The sequence below is a fragment of the Drosophila melanogaster genome, chromosome 2R (assembly GCF_000001215.4).
Source record: "Drosophila melanogaster chromosome 2R".
NCBI classification, from domain to species: domain Eukaryota; kingdom Metazoa; phylum Arthropoda; class Insecta; order Diptera; family Drosophilidae; genus Drosophila; species Drosophila melanogaster.
This window is the reverse complement of record NT_033778.4, coordinates 20,293,718-20,308,774: the sequence shown is the minus strand read 5'-3', so window position 1 is coordinate 20,308,774 and position 15,057 is coordinate 20,293,718. Positions and strand designations below refer to the sequence as shown.

Below are 15,057 nucleotides of genomic sequence, written 5' to 3'. Positions count from 1 at the left end.
TCAGGTTTCTTATGATTTACAAATGAATAAGGACAAAATAAAGAAAAATGCATACTGACGGCAGATATCGATGATTACATCAACAATCGATATTTTGAAACAGAGAAAGTGCAGCCCTGGTGCCATCGATGTATATCCACCTTGGATTTTCGCTTGTCTGCAGTTATTTCAATTAAGTTGTTTCAAATCAGCGTTTTTGTGAGTGCACACTAAGGTAACAACACGCCGACCGACCCGCTTAACCATTGCATAACCACGTAATTGTACAATATCAGCTGTTTTTCTGCGTGATCAGCCGGCAAGTGGGTAAAATTCACCTGTTGACCAGCGGCAATAAGCCAAAACAAAACAACAACAATCGTGGATCAAGTTCTTGGCGGAAAGGCGCGCAATTAAAACCTAACGTTCAGTTCGCTTTTGAATTTCTCGCCGAGCGGTTGTGGCGAAAATAAGGGCCCGCTGGAAAAACCGGTTTTCAAACACCAGCGATTGATCCTCTTCGAAAACGTGAAAGAAAACAAAAAGACGAGGAAGCGCCGCCGCAGCCTTTAATTGAAAAAAAGGGTGTCAATATTAGCATAGAAATCGAGGCACAGGTGCATTTTCGTCTGCGTCAGCCAAATTGAAGGTAAAATTGAAAAGCCCTCTGCAAGGGCAACAACAATAGAAAAAGAAAGTTAACCATATGCAGCCAAATTAAAAACGACCGCGGCAACAACAGTAAAACTGCTAAGCTTTTGCGTTTTGTTGACGGAAGTCGAAACTCTTGACAGCACGTTCGTGGTGTCATGCGTACACACAGAAAAAATGGAATTACTTTATGTGAAAAATGAAAAATTCATACAAAACCTATTTCTAATTTGTAGTGAAGTTCTTATCTTTTAAGTGCAATCTATTATAAAAGATAAAGCAATTAAGAGAATTTCAAACAACCTTCACTCAAGAAAAATAATTCTATTTCCTTAACTTTCTTAAAATGGAAAACCATTCTGCGCAGTACAATTTGTAAATATTTTTATATTTTACACCAATACTAAAGAGTTTTTCGCAGTGTACTATGCTAGGTCGTCCGTACAGATATTTCCCCGCTGCCCCCGCAAGAAGAGCCCAAAGAAACCGACCCTAGTTGTTGCTGTTTAGCGCCTCAGTCATTTTCAGCTCTGGCCCCAAATTCACTATTTTGGCCCCGTTTATTGGCTTTGGCTCGAAGCTCGGCTCTTCAACTTTCATTCCGCCGCTGTTTGGGTTTTTAATTAGCATTTTACGAGCACACCTAAGCCAGTTCTCTCGCTGTCTCCCAATAAACGCGCTCAACTATCTTCTGTCTAATTAATTTAATTGTTTCCCCGCCCGATTAAAAATTAAGATTCCAGTGCAGCGCTCAAAGTGCAGGTGGCAAATATGCACTGCAAATATCGGTGGCCAAACAATCGCGTTAGCTTTATAAGCCCGGCTAACCAACGCTGGAAATTGCTGGGCAAATAAGAAAAAACTGAGGGAAAGAGGCAACAACTCAAGCTATTCGACGGCCAATGGGGTCAAGTCGATTTCAGAACACGCTCTCTGATAAATATCATTAAAAAGTTTATTAATTATTAGACTTCTATCCCCAAAAATGGGGTTTCCTGGTGAAAATTCTGAGATTTCAAACATCATTCTTGTTACTCTGTCGAATTAGGATTAGTGCGTTAAAACAGCACTTTTGTAAAAGCCTTTTTAATTGATAGCAAAGATCATTCTACAAAAAGTTCGAGCTTTATAATTAAACCACATTTTTAAGTGATTAGTTACTCTCTACTGTTACGCCAACTTGATAGTATAAAGGCATGATAATTGTAGAAGCTCGACTATTCGCAGCTGAATCGTGACACGAATCAATCTCTGGCAAGTATATATGGCCAACACACCTAGAATTCCAAACGAATATGGCCAACAGATGTACCCGCTGGCACTCGGATCGCGAAATCTTGCTGACTCAGTTGAAGAGTTTCGCAAAGTGCACTCGAGGCGAATTTACCCGCCAATATTGATAATGTTGCCGGCTAATGGCTAATGTCTGTGACGAACCAGGATCGGTTTTCGTTATCAGCCGGCGCACTTTGCCCGATTTCTTATCAAAACCCGTATTCCCTTTGCAGAGTTCCGGAGAGACGGCGATCCGATCCGATAAGAGCGTATAATGTTGGGAACTTTGCTGTGGATTTTCTTCGTCGGCCTGCTGCTGTGTGCGTTCCTCTTTTCGAAGACCACCAAGGAGTTCCCGAAGTCCTGGTTCGAGTGGAAGACTGAGTTTCGGTATCAGTACCTGGGAATCGTTGGGCTCGTCCACGATGCCCAGTATAAGGCACGGGATCGAGTGGGTAAGTCAATTTGCTAGCCGATGCTTATTCCACGATCACTAATTGTTGCCATTATCCATTAAGCACTTTATAAACAACCGGACCGCATTGCTGTCATCACCGGAGGCAATCGCGGCATCGGACTGCGGATCGTGGAGAAGCTGCTGGCCTGCGACATGACTGTCGTCATGGGTGAGTTGACCAATCTCCGCCCAACAACTTGTTTCAGGCCTATTCCTATCCATAAGTCGGCGATCTGCTTATGAATTCCACAAACATTTAACCGTGCTGCAAGTGCACGTGCTCGGCAAGCTAAAATCGAACATCGAATAAACGATCGTCGAAATGCAGATCCATTCCCACCCTTGTCAATGCGATACAGAAATCATGACCCATTCTCCTGATTTCATTATCTAACCAAGTCGCGTAAAAGTCTCGATTTTCGGGAAAGACAAGCGATAAGAGTTCATTGACTGGTCGGAGAAAAGAATTCTAAATTTCAATGAAAAGGGTCACAGTTATCAATAATTATTTTGTATTTTCTCGTTAACATTTTTGAAAATGGCATTTTTTGTTGCTTTTCCAATTTCTTGCTTTAATACGTTTACTTACAATTTCACTGCATATTTTAGTCTCTAAGAAAATTCATTTATTAAGAAATCATTTTTTTTTTTAAATATATTTAATTTTATTGTTAGTGCTAGTTAAAATAATAAACATTTTAATCATTTAACAGTCAACTGTTATTTTCTACATTGAACTTATGTAAAATGTATAGATGTAAAAACCAGAGCTTGAAGTGCGCTATACAGGCGCTAGGTGTCGCTTATATTGCTTATATTTTGTGTAAAATAGGGTAGATTAGAAAACACTCATAAAAAAGTGTTTTAAAGGATATTTATTAATTAAGTTCTGTCCTCTCAGCAATTTTTGTCAGTGGCTCACTTTAATTTATGCATTTATTGCAGGCGTTCGTGATCCCAAAATTGCCGAAACCGCAGTTGCATCGATAGTCGACTTGAATGCTACCAAGGGCAAGCTCATCTGCGAGCAACTGGATGTTGGGGATCTGAAATCCGTAAAGGCATTTGCTCAGCTCATCAAGGAGCGGTATTCAAAAGTGGATTTGTTGCTGAACAATGCTGGCATCATGTTTGCGCCCTTCAAACTAACCGCCGATGGCTACGAGTCGCACTTTGCCATCAACTTCCTGGGACACTTTCTGCTCACCCACCTGCTTCTGCCTCAATTGAGGGCGGCAGGCAAGGAGGGAAGGAACTCCAGGATCGTGAACGTCAGCTCCTGCGTGAATCTCATTGGACGCATCAACTATAAGGACATTAACGGAACGTACGTTTGAGTAATTGTCGCCTAAGTTCCTTATTTACTAGGTTTTACTGCTTGCAGAAAACACTATTACCCGGGAACCGCCTACAGTCAGTCAAAGCTTGCTCAGATCTTGTTCACCCGCCATCTGCAGACACTGCTGGATGCAGAAAAGTCGCACGTGCAGGTCAATGTGGTGCATCCGGGCATTGTGGACACGGATCTGTTCGAGCACTCGGCCACCACATCGGTGCCCATTTTCAAGAAGCTATTCTTCAAGACTCCGGAAAGGGGATCCCGCACGGTGGTCTTCGCGGCCATTGATCCCTCCATCGAGGGTCAGGGTGGTACTTACCTCTCCAACGGCGGAAAGGGTCCTTTCCATCCGGATGCCAAGAAGCCGGCAAAGTGCGAGCAGCTTTTCCAGTTCTCCTGCGACCTGTTGAAAATCCAGCAGTACGGAAATGGCGAATACTAAATGAACTCCACACTCAGTCTATCTCACATTCCTCCTACTGGTGCAACGTACTTTTCTAGATACCGTCAGCTTTTTTGTAAATCGATTTCTTTTGTATAAAAACATTTTTATATAGAACTGCAGCTGGTGTTTTGTGTTCAGGATCTGCTGATGCTAATCTGGTCAAATTGCTGTGCTAGGTTTTAATTAACTTGTCTGCGCTTGATTGCCATCGTGGGGCTAGGGAATGCAATTAAAAGAGCTGCAAGAAACATTTATTTGAAAATGCACTCAGCAGTTGGCGGCGGCAGCTTGAAAGGTGACAACAACAACAACAACCACGTCATATCTGCTGTATGTCAAATTTTCGAAAAAGCAAACAATTTAATTTTGTGCGCCTCCTCAAACAATGAGCGATTAACATTCAACATTTTGGAGGAATTTTAATCGACTTCAGTTAAGGGGACAGGAGTATGGGGGTTCCAGGAGAGCGGTACGGAGACGGAGGAACTCAGGTAGGTAGGTGTATCATCTCGAAAAACAACTGCGAAGCAACTACAACTCGACTGTCACTTAAGCGAACTGAACGCTTAAAAGCGAACGACATGATGGCTGCAAAAAAAAAAACAATCTCATATTTAATGCATATCCAAAAAAGACTCTATCGCTATATGAAGAGATAGACCCGGCGATAACTCAATGTGTGAAGCTGCCGATGCGGTGGGCGCTGTCATCAATCAAAGCTCCAGTGGACGAAGACGGCCCAGATTCCCAGGCTGTCTTCGATGCGGAGTGGAGTACCGAATGAACCCATCTTCTGCGGCTTCTTTCATCGGTTGCATGCCTCGCGAGTATTAGCCGCTTGATTGGATTTTGGGAGTAGGGATAAGCAAATCGCAGAAATGAAAAAAGTTTCTCAATTTAAGACCAACGATCTCTTTTATAAAATTAGATGTTCTCTAATTAAAATTATAATTAAATTTTTAAATACTCTCACAGATTAAGGAATCTCCATTTTAATCAGACAGATTATTTTTTTGAATTTATTTGCCATACTCTTAGACTTTATTCCACTTACTCGAGCACCCATTGACCATTTCTGGTTGGCTGCTCAATGGCCAGCCATTCTGGCATTCCCCTTTCAACAAGATTCTTGGCTGGGTCCGGCTTCAGATTTAGTTTTCAATTCAATTTCGGTGGCATCTCCGGCTACGGCTGCCACAATCCAATTAACCTTTTGACATTTCTCGACAGGCAGACAGCGCCAAGACCAAGACTTCTTAGCCACTTGGCAATGGCTAATGACCACGCGTAAATCAAATAAACCTGGCCACAGTTGCCGGTTTATGCGGATGCAACCGATCTTGCAGTCCGCAGTGCACCGGCGGTAATTAAAACACTCAACATGCCTCACCTGACAAGCTCAAACGATCCGCCGGCAGCTGCTGCACCGAAAGAAAATATCAATTTGGTTGATCATAAATCCAATGATTAGCTTGTGTGGATAATTTTGCTGATTAATATGTGTAACATATTTATATAAATCGTTATAGTTATGGTTATTACTTATCCAAAGTATTGACCATTATTCTGTTGCAGACTCAATTAAATAATGAATTCATGTATTAACGATCATTTTTTTTTTGTGTTAAGTGCCAGCTTAATAAACTCATCGGATCGCCTGGCACCAATGGGCATTTGGACTGCGGATTGTGGATGTTGTATTCCTCATCTTAGTTATGGCTGGCTTTTGACACCTGGTCGAGGAAGTTTTCGGAAGGGGATGCTACTGATGCTGCTGCCGTGGCTGCTATTACTGATGTTGCAGCTCCTACGCCCACGGCAGCAATTTGGTCGACTCTTGCCACATCGTTTAGTTGCCACACGCTTCTAAAACGGCTAACGGAGCATAACAATGCATGCGTTGGGGCCAGGTGTTTTCCGGGGGAATCGGAGGAGGTGGTGGTGGCAGTGGGAGTGGGTGGGTGGCGGTGGGCTGCCCACACGCGCTGATGTTGCTGCTGGCAGCGAGAAAAACGTGAGCACATGCGTCGATGGCGTGGGCGCCATAAATCACCTCATGATTAATGTACTGACACTTGGCCGCAACCAGAAGAAGCCTCCGAGTTCGTAGTTGGGAATTTAATTGGAGCAGCAAATTGTTGCTAAGAATTCGCCGCCAGTTGAGTGCAACCAAATTGCTGCTGCTGCTGCTGCTGCTGCTTCTTTTGTTCAGCAAGCACATTTAAATAAAAACCACATTAAGTGGAAGAGCAACTTAGGGTTGGTCAAGCAGATGACCAGTGCGATATTAGGAAACTCTTCGCACAATTAATGGCTAGAGATCCATGGCATCCATCTGAAGATCCGCTGGGGAATGTTACTGCGTCCGAGAACTCCAGCTGTGCATACGAATGTGGCTTACTAGGATGATGGATATGACTAAGATAATTATATGACCGCACTCAACGTGGCCCAAAGTGACTGAAAAGTGAATAATAAAGATCTGGCCAAAGCACTGTTTAACTTTACGATCTTTAATTGCTTTCAAGATACTCGGTGTTTTTTATGATCTTTGCATCTGATAATGGCAAAGAGGGACCTTAAACCAAAGGGCTATATAAGGTATTTTGCAAGTTTCGCTTAGAGTAAAAATCTATAAATGTTATACAGTTTTTAGAATGTATCTTCCTTAAACATATGTAAAATAAATAGGAACATCATCGGGAAGCTAGTAAAGACGCAAAGATAAACCATGGGGTTAAGTCCAGTTGTATGCTAAAATTGCATATAATATTAAAAAAAATAATAGCCTATAGAGTAGAGTAACATAAGCTGGTAGGCGCCCATGGGTCGTATACGTAATGGGAAAACAAAGCATGGTGTAACTATGGTAAGTGCTAAACAATACAAGAAGGCTGATATTTGTACAATAATTCATTTGAATTATTATGCTGTAAATAGATGCAGCATAACAATAATACACAATAGTTACAGCCCAATAATTCAAATATAGTAATTGGAGTTTATAGATATCAGCCTTTTTGTATTGTCAAGCACTTACCACTGCTTTGTTTTCCCATCACGTATACGCCCCGTGGCCGGCTACCATATTATTTTCGCTTATTTCGCTAGATTATTATGCATAATTACTTTGAGAGGTGATCAATCAATTCGACCCTTGCCAATTTGCATATTGACACCTTCTCCCGCCCCTCGCCCCACATATGACGGTACAAACTTTTCGACTTATTTTTGGAAGCACTTGAATAATTTGGCCCTGCCAAAAAAAAGGCGGCTTGTGAGAAAGAAACTATAAGTATATACGGATATTCGCATTATTTTCGATGCCCTTTGGCGCCACTTTGATGTGGTTTATGCCTTATAATGATGGTGGCGTTGCTAACCCATTTAACGCTCCATTATTATGGTATTGTATGGGCCATAAAGGCCAAAGACTCTTAGCAGCAAAGAAATTTGCCATCGAGACCATTGAGTTGCTGGGCTCAAGTGCAATTAATCGTAAGTATTTACACCGCATGTGGTACATATATAATGGACTTTGGGATTTGGAAGCAGGCATCCGTTTCCTTGACGGAAAAATGTGGATTTTGTGGAACGATGACACATTGACAGGAATTAAGGAGCCACTACTAACTCACTGACTGACTTACCAGCCTGACATCAATTACCCTTACCCATTGTTGTGATGTTTGCCTATTGCATAAACCGCAACAAACAAATGGGCCGAACAAAAAAAAAATAATGTGTGTTAGGACTGAATGACAGGCGGCTCTCCAACGACCTTGTCCACGTTAAAAAAAAAAACTGTATCAAGTAGCAGCAGGAAATTGGGTGACGACGACGCTTCATTCGTCGCTGCATTTCGTAGATAAAAGTGAATGTTTATGATACTTAACATGTCGAACTCTTGTGGCAACACAGCCACAGAAATTTCCAACAGCCAACAACAAAGAAGACACATCAGCGCGAGTGGATTTGGGATTGGAATTGAATTGGATTGGTTTTCGGTTTCGTCTTATTTTTTTTTTGGATTTTGGTTTGGGTTTTTGGGGTGGGATGGGGTCTGGTTTCTGTTTGGGTCCGCGATTACGCAGCTTCGAAAATACCCGTACTCGAGTATTGAGAGCAAAATGCGAGTTAGAAAGTGAGCAAAGACCCTTTTCAGCGGCTCCCACCAGCCGCAATCGTTCGAACTTATTTGAATACTTTAATTAAGTAAGCTGGCACTTATGCAACGCCAGTTAAGGCTCACCTAATTGAATTCACTGCTGTAATTGTTATCTTGTTATTGTTTCAGCGAGGAAAAACAATTCGATCAAGTTGGCTTGCAGAATAATAAAGCAAGTGTAAAAGTGAAGCTACAGGTTTCTGAGCATACAAAAAAAAAATACCCTTTCGATATAAGCTATGATTAGAATTTTCGAAAATCTCTTAGAGGGTTTAAAAATTTGTTAAAAGCAGATGCTTTGCCGATTTCCCAATTCGTTCCTCTTGTTCAGGTGGTTTGATTTTGCAGCATCATGGCCACAATTATGCGATGTGCCAATGGTGGGCCAGACTGCTCCGCCGGATGACTCCTGGTGCAGCACCAGGCGGCAATTGGACCGCCTAATCCGAGCCATTGTTGCCGCTGTGGGTGCCAATTAAACTGCTATTTAGTGCCCAGTATTAGGAGGCCGCTCGGTTCCGCTCTAAACTTATTTATGCTCATTGATTTCTTGTCAGCCTTTTATTGCCAAGCAAAAAGATCTGCTCGGTCAGGTGGGGGGGATTGGCATGGGTATTGGATATAAGGCTGGAGAGCTCAGCCAAGTCGAATGGGTTGTGAAAGAACCGACTAACCGGCAAATAAAAGATTTTTCGCAATAGCCCCAAAAACCATTACGAAAATTCTGCCAACTGCAAGTCGAAGACTCGAAAGATTTTTCATTTAGCAAAAATCATATGTCAAACACTCAACAAAAATAGACGCTGCCATGTGCCTGGTGGCATTCAGCACATTCACCTGCCTCAAAACTGAGCCAAGATTGCTTCCTAAGCTTCCTTCTGGCTGTCGGCCCAGCTCAGACTCAAAACTCTGGCTGAGACTCGGCGCTTCATAATTAATCTGCTTTGGCGTCTCATTTTTGTGATTTTTTCTCGATTTTTGTTTACTATTTTTGTTTTGCGTGTTGCAGCAATGTAAAGTGGAGAGTCCCCCGACTTTTGATTACTAGTCGAAGATGAAGCCCGAAATTGCTTTGGCGCTAGCTTTAATAGATAGATAGATAGGTAGATAGGTAGATATATAGATAGATGGGTGCTTTCAAGTCAGTCTATGATTTTGGGTTTTTGTCTTTAATCTTCAGTATTTCTGGTGGCATGCCACTTGAGCAGAAGCGGCGACCCAGACAACAGCCGTCAGCAATTCGGTTTACATTTGGCATTCTTATACAATATACTCGTACTCATTGTCTATTTGTCTGGGTCGCTTGATGGGAGGGGAAGGGGGGTACCAGCTCCTAGCTCAGAGGCCTAAGATCCATAGAACAATTTCAGCCGAGAACCCATTGTAATCTATCTCATTTGCGAGCACAAACTGACTGATTGACTGACTCAACGCCAAACACTGATCGCTATTTGTTTAACTGCCATTTTCACACAGAAGCCAACAAGTTTAGGGTTTCAACGTCAAGGCGACAAGGTCGAAAGAATGATTGAATGTCTCTTAGCGCTCTTCGAGTGCCTGCTAAAGACTGAAAAAAGGGGAGCATTTTGTGCAGTCTGACCTTCACATTTTGTATCTCGAACTTGCCTTGGAAGTTCCCAACTGCCAATAGCCAGGGGTGCCACATAACACTTATCTAATCTATTAAATTTGTAGCTATTACAATTCAAGCCGACAATATCTCGTTGAAATTTTATAAGAATCGCCATCATTGAAATTGGCGTTGACAGCATTGGCATTATTGAAAGCAGTTTAATTACCCAGAAGGCATTTTGAGTCTTAAACGTACTCATTGAACATTAATTAAAATATAAAATACGAGCGCTATAAAAATCACTTACTTAATCACTTGGATACAAATATTTAAAATGCCACAACTATAAATGTCCACTTTATAATATTGTTACATTTCCGAGACAATTTCGTGTTTTCACTATTGGCTTGGTTGGTTTCCCAGTCCCCAGGCGAACAGAGATTCACTGAAATGTGCAATAAATAATGTGCCAGCCAATACGTGCATATCTAATTAGCCCAGCGAACTTCACATTCTAAAAATTCGAAATCTGTAGCAGCGACAGCGGCGGTCTCAGCAATAAAGAAGCGATTTTGAGGCCCATAAAAAAGCGATCCATGTTGCGATGGTGGGCCACAACAACCCACAAGCCCAAAAGGTGGAAGGGGGCTGGACTAGCAACTTGCAACTTGCAACTGCAGCAGCTTGCTGCGGTGCCGCATCACGTTGTTGCGACTGGCAGAGCCATCAAATTGTAACAATTTTTCACCTGTCGTCTGGGGCTGTGCATGATTATTATTACATCAGTAGAAAATCATAAATTCCGAAATTCGTGAGCCGAGCTGCAGCAGATGCCTTGCAAAACATCTAGTTCGTCCGTCCGTGGATCATCCTCGTCACCCACTCTCAAAAGGCACAAATATATATAGATACATACATACGTAGGTATGGTACGGAATCAAGGAAGCGAATTTGCGGCTGCTGCAACAATGCGTTTGATTTATGCCCCTAAATTTGGCATCATTTTGTCAGAGTTTATTGAATTCGATGGCGAATCAATTGCACAGATAAGCACTGAATAGGAAATGCCAAAGGAACCTATGCTTGTCCATTGCAAGTGGAAGTGGAAAACCCAATTTTGTTTGCTCAAGTGTCTCGTATCTAGTATCTTTTTTGGCTGCCAGCGCTTCGTTTTCATTTTAGCCTGAATCCCTCAAGGTTGACGGCTCTTATCGCTGATTTTCTGCCACCTTTTGCAATTTGCCAACGCAATAATGGCCGAAAATTAGGACCACAACTAATCGCGGCCTAGAGAGTCCGTCGGATGCCTTTCGTCTTTTGGGGCCAAGCAATTAATTTTCGGCAAGACAATTGCTTCAATGATGAGGGTGAACTCCAAAGGCGCTCAATTCGACTTCAAATTGATTCGAAATTGCTTTTTGCTCTACAAAAAGCAAGTGCAAAGCGAGTTGCAGTGTTTATGGGACCGGATATATCATGATAAGGATATATCATGATTTTTGTATAATTTTAAACAAACTGAATATAATATATATATCAAAAGGGGTTTTGAATTTAGTAAAAAAGTTAATTTTGTCATTGAAATTAAATTCCCACCACCTGTGTAAACCGCTCTTCATATTACAAATAACAAACCTCGCGGCATTCGCTCGGTTTTTCTGGTGCAAAGCACTTATTATGGGGCAACTTATTATTATTAATTGTTAGGGGTTAGATTGTTCAGCATTCTGCGAGGCGACATGCAAAAGAAGAAAGGATGTGCCTTGACATTTGGCTGCGAGCAGATGAAGATCGACAACCGAGCAGCGTTCGGATAATGGTGATAATGATCGATCGACTCCCCCACTCAGAGTGGGATCTCCGCTTTTGGCGAATTGCATTCGTGATAATGACAGCCTCGTCATTCATTCATTCACATGCCAATTGAGAGTCGAGAGTCTCTGCTATGGCCAGCAGTTCCAGTTCCAATCCAAATGACAGGAATTATGAGCCGAGTTGGAGGCTCCTACAATTTCCCAGCAGCCAGATACTCGTATAATGGCCATAACGAGACGTGTTCTGCGCCGGTAAAAGTCCGAATTCAGGTGGGCCAGCTGCTACTTGGGGAGCTGACCCGACCTGGACTACCGACCCACTGAACCATCAGCATCTTGCACAATCGTCAGCTGAAATCGAAAGTGTTTTTCGAAACTACATAACATTACTACGGTATTCGGCCCTAAGACTTTGTCGGCTTCGCCTGCTTGTAGCTTTGAGAAATTCCACAACTTAAGATGCTCTTTATTAAAGTTTTCGCTATCTTGTAGTTGGGCTTGTTATTGTTTTCGCTGTTGGTTTTTAATTGTTTAATAGCCAACAGCCACAGTGGGTCAAAAGCAATAATTAATTTTCTATACTGCATATACTAACCAATCCTATCGCTTTCGATGGTTAACACCACTGTGCTACCCAAACTTAGGGTTCAATTGAGATGAATTACACCCGAGATCAAATTTGCTGGCTCGTTCCAGCGTGTCAGAGTTTCAATGTCAATGCTGCGAGCTAAGGATGAGGTTCAGTGTCATGGATAGATGTAGATACTCAGATGTAGATGGTGTAGAGATACACATAGTTGGCCCAACCTTATCTTTGCGGATCTCACAGAGTTCGCTGGGAAGGCGGAAGTTGGATCAAAGTGCTTATCGATATGGCAACGTGCGAGAATAGCAAGCATGTTTGCCCATTGTGTATTAAAAGGTGTGCTGATTCACTTTTGGAATCCGAATCCGAGAGCACATGCTCATCATCGAGGTGCTGATGTGCCGATGTGCTGATGTGGATGTGGGTAGGCCCGCAGAAAGTGCCAATCAAATGGCCCGTGCCCCCATCCCCGACGAACAGCAAACAGAAACAGGTTGACCCCCACGCAAGAGGATGTAGTCGGAGCTCAAGTTCTTACAAGTGGCGTCGAGTTGATCCACACGTAGCTCCACACTTGGCCAGCGGATTAGCCGCGAACTCCGGCACATTATCGCTGTGCAATCTGCGGCATTCCATGGCCAGAGACAATGGACCATTCATCCGATGACCTGTGGGGCAAACCTCAAACGTGGCACGCATTCATCGAGGGTTCTTCAATTGATTTCGGCCATCTAATGTGGCTCAAACCAAATCCGGAATTGTGTAACAATGACTAAAGTGCGCTGCACGCCAGTCCCAAACAAAAGGCAAATTTTTCGGTAGCTGCAACACCATCATTATTGTTGCCTTGACTGGCAGTGGGAACCATCTTTATGACCGCTGGGGCCGTAAATAAATCACAGGACCCATGCTCCCATCGCCCACAAAATGCAATGTTTAGTCACAAGCTTTTATTTGCTTTGGTTACGTGTGCGTACACATGAAAATATATAAAAAACCGACATAAAATCATGACGTTCATTTGTAAAATTTATTGACTATAATTATAAATGAATTCAGTGTTTCATTCTGAGGAAGACACCAATTTCGTTGGCTCATAATGTTTAAAAGTTATCCAGTTAAATTACAGAATCAAAAGCCATGTTCTTTGTCTAAACTTTACGTATTTACTTTTTGAGAACATCGATTTTTTTTTCGGAGTGTATAGGCCGACATCAATCATTATTCCCCTGCCTGCGCCCGAATTTAGCCGCATATGAATGCCCGTGCCACAGCTCGCAGACCAGCTCCTTCTGCCCCACCGTTCTGTTTCAAGTTTAATTGCTTCGCATACGTTTTAATTATGCCGAGTAGTAGTGAGATCCAAAAGCCCAGAGCTGCGAGAGTTGGGCTCCACTGAATGGTGCTGCACTAGCAGCAACTAATTTGGCAATTTGGCCAACTGCACAAGGCGACCTGTGTGTTAGTGTAATTACTTTATGGAGTATGGAGTGCACTGTGAATGCGTCTTTTATGACAGCCATTGAGTTGCAGAGCGATCGAGATCGGGTCCATCGCTCAAATGCCATAGGTGAGTGGAGCCACGGAGGATGAGCGCCAAAGATTCCCAGGTGCGACCTTCGCGTGCCTTCGCCTCTTGACGGAATGTTATCAATAACTGACGACATGATTTTCGAAGTTGTTAATTAAGACGTTAAACGAAAATAGGTGTTTAAACGACAATATTATAGATTTATTTCATGGCCTTTTTTAAGCAGATTTGCTTTCTCAATTTATTAAATAAAAGGTAAGCTTTCTTTATAAATAGGTTCTCGGAAGAATCTGTTGTTGAGACCCCCAATTTCCTTATAGTCATCCGTATCATAATTCATCCACACCCAGCTTACTCACATCCACTTCAGTTCACTTTAGAGCGGTTCCAAAATGTCAAAGTTTGGCAATTTTGTGTGTGAGTCAATCGACTTTTACTCCGGATTCTGGCAAAAGGCAGCGACCTTCGCGTCGGGCGAAAAATGCAGTCGGTGTGCGAAGAAGTCGGAGCCACGGAGATCTCGAATCCAAAATCGCTCTCGAAATATCATCATCTAGAGTGGCACGGCATATTCAAAGTGAGGCGCAATTTACATCAAAAGACGCCTTAATTGATTCTGTCCGTCTTGGGGGGGCATTGCATCAGAAATTATCGTAGTTTAATTTAAATTACACGTTCGCGGCGCTCCACTCGTCAGCATTCTAGGTTACAAAGCAAACATAGATTCGGATCTGCAGATACAGATACGGATACATGTATGTATTTCAAGGTCCGCCCCTCTCGAAGCTCTAGAGCAGCCATCAGAAATTACAAATCGTCATTGTCTTCGACTTGGCGCATCATCACCTGGCTGGGTGCCATTAGCTTCCTCTCCATCTCGATCTCCATCTCCATGTACAACTCCAAGTCCAAAACTCCGTCTAGATGGCCTCTCTGTCTGGCACGTTCAATGTAAATTAGCCGATGCAGGAAATTAAATGATTTTTTAATGTGCTGGAAAAATGATTACAAACGTAAAAAAAAAAACAAGCAGAAGACTGAAGCTGAAAACTGAAAACCGAAAACAGATTTGAAGTCGTTCATGGAGTGCTATTGAAAATGAATTTCAGTTTTGGTTTCCGAGACAAGGAATGCGGCATACGAAGGTTTATTTATTTAATTGTTTTGCTTACATTTCAAGATTCATATTAGCCATTATGAAGTCAAGTCTTAACTGCTCTGCTATAATTTCTGTTTGTT

At 42.4% G+C, this 15,057-nt stretch overlaps 1 protein-coding gene and 3 long non-coding RNA genes across 6 annotated transcripts; 1 reads left to right on the top strand and 3 right to left on the bottom strand.

Annotated features, from left to right (window-relative positions):
* The first annotated feature begins 103 nt into the window (after nt 1-103).
* Nucleotides 104-4,258, top strand: CG11200 (uncharacterized protein). Of its 3 annotated transcripts, NM_137627.4 has the most exons (6): nt 104-214; nt 276-628; nt 2,139-2,360; nt 2,424-2,531; nt 3,308-3,689; nt 3,747-4,258. In NM_137627.4, exons 3-6 carry the CDS (start codon nt 2,180-2,182, stop codon nt 4,141-4,143), a joined length of 1,068 nt encoding a protein of 355 aa, NP_611471.1. In that variant the 5' UTR covers nt 104-214; nt 276-628; nt 2,139-2,179; the 3' UTR covers nt 4,144-4,258. The 3 variants fall into 3 exon arrangements, with proteins under 3 accessions (NP_611471.1, NP_001286630.1, NP_725952.1); NM_001299701.1 differs by lacking the exon at nt 276-628; NM_166388.3 differs by lacking the exon at nt 104-214 and having other exon boundaries at nt 406-628.
* Nucleotides 4,259-5,179: 921 nt separating this feature from the next.
* lncRNA:CR44641 (long non-coding RNA:CR44641) lies at nt 5,180-5,580 on the bottom strand. The gene has a single exon (NR_124653.1). It is a non-coding gene; the product is annotated as a long non-coding RNA:CR44641 (long non-coding RNA).
* A 199-nt stretch (nt 5,581-5,779) lies between these two features.
* Nucleotides 5,780-6,580, bottom strand: lncRNA:CR44640 (long non-coding RNA:CR44640). The gene has a single exon (NR_124652.1). It is a non-coding gene; the product is annotated as a long non-coding RNA:CR44640 (long non-coding RNA).
* Nucleotides 6,581-14,079: 7,499 nt separating this feature from the next.
* lncRNA:CR44639 (long non-coding RNA:CR44639) lies at nt 14,080-14,880 on the bottom strand. Its single transcript, NR_124651.1, has one exon. It is a non-coding gene; the product is annotated as a long non-coding RNA:CR44639 (long non-coding RNA).
* Between the last annotated feature and the right edge of the window lie 177 nt (nt 14,881-15,057).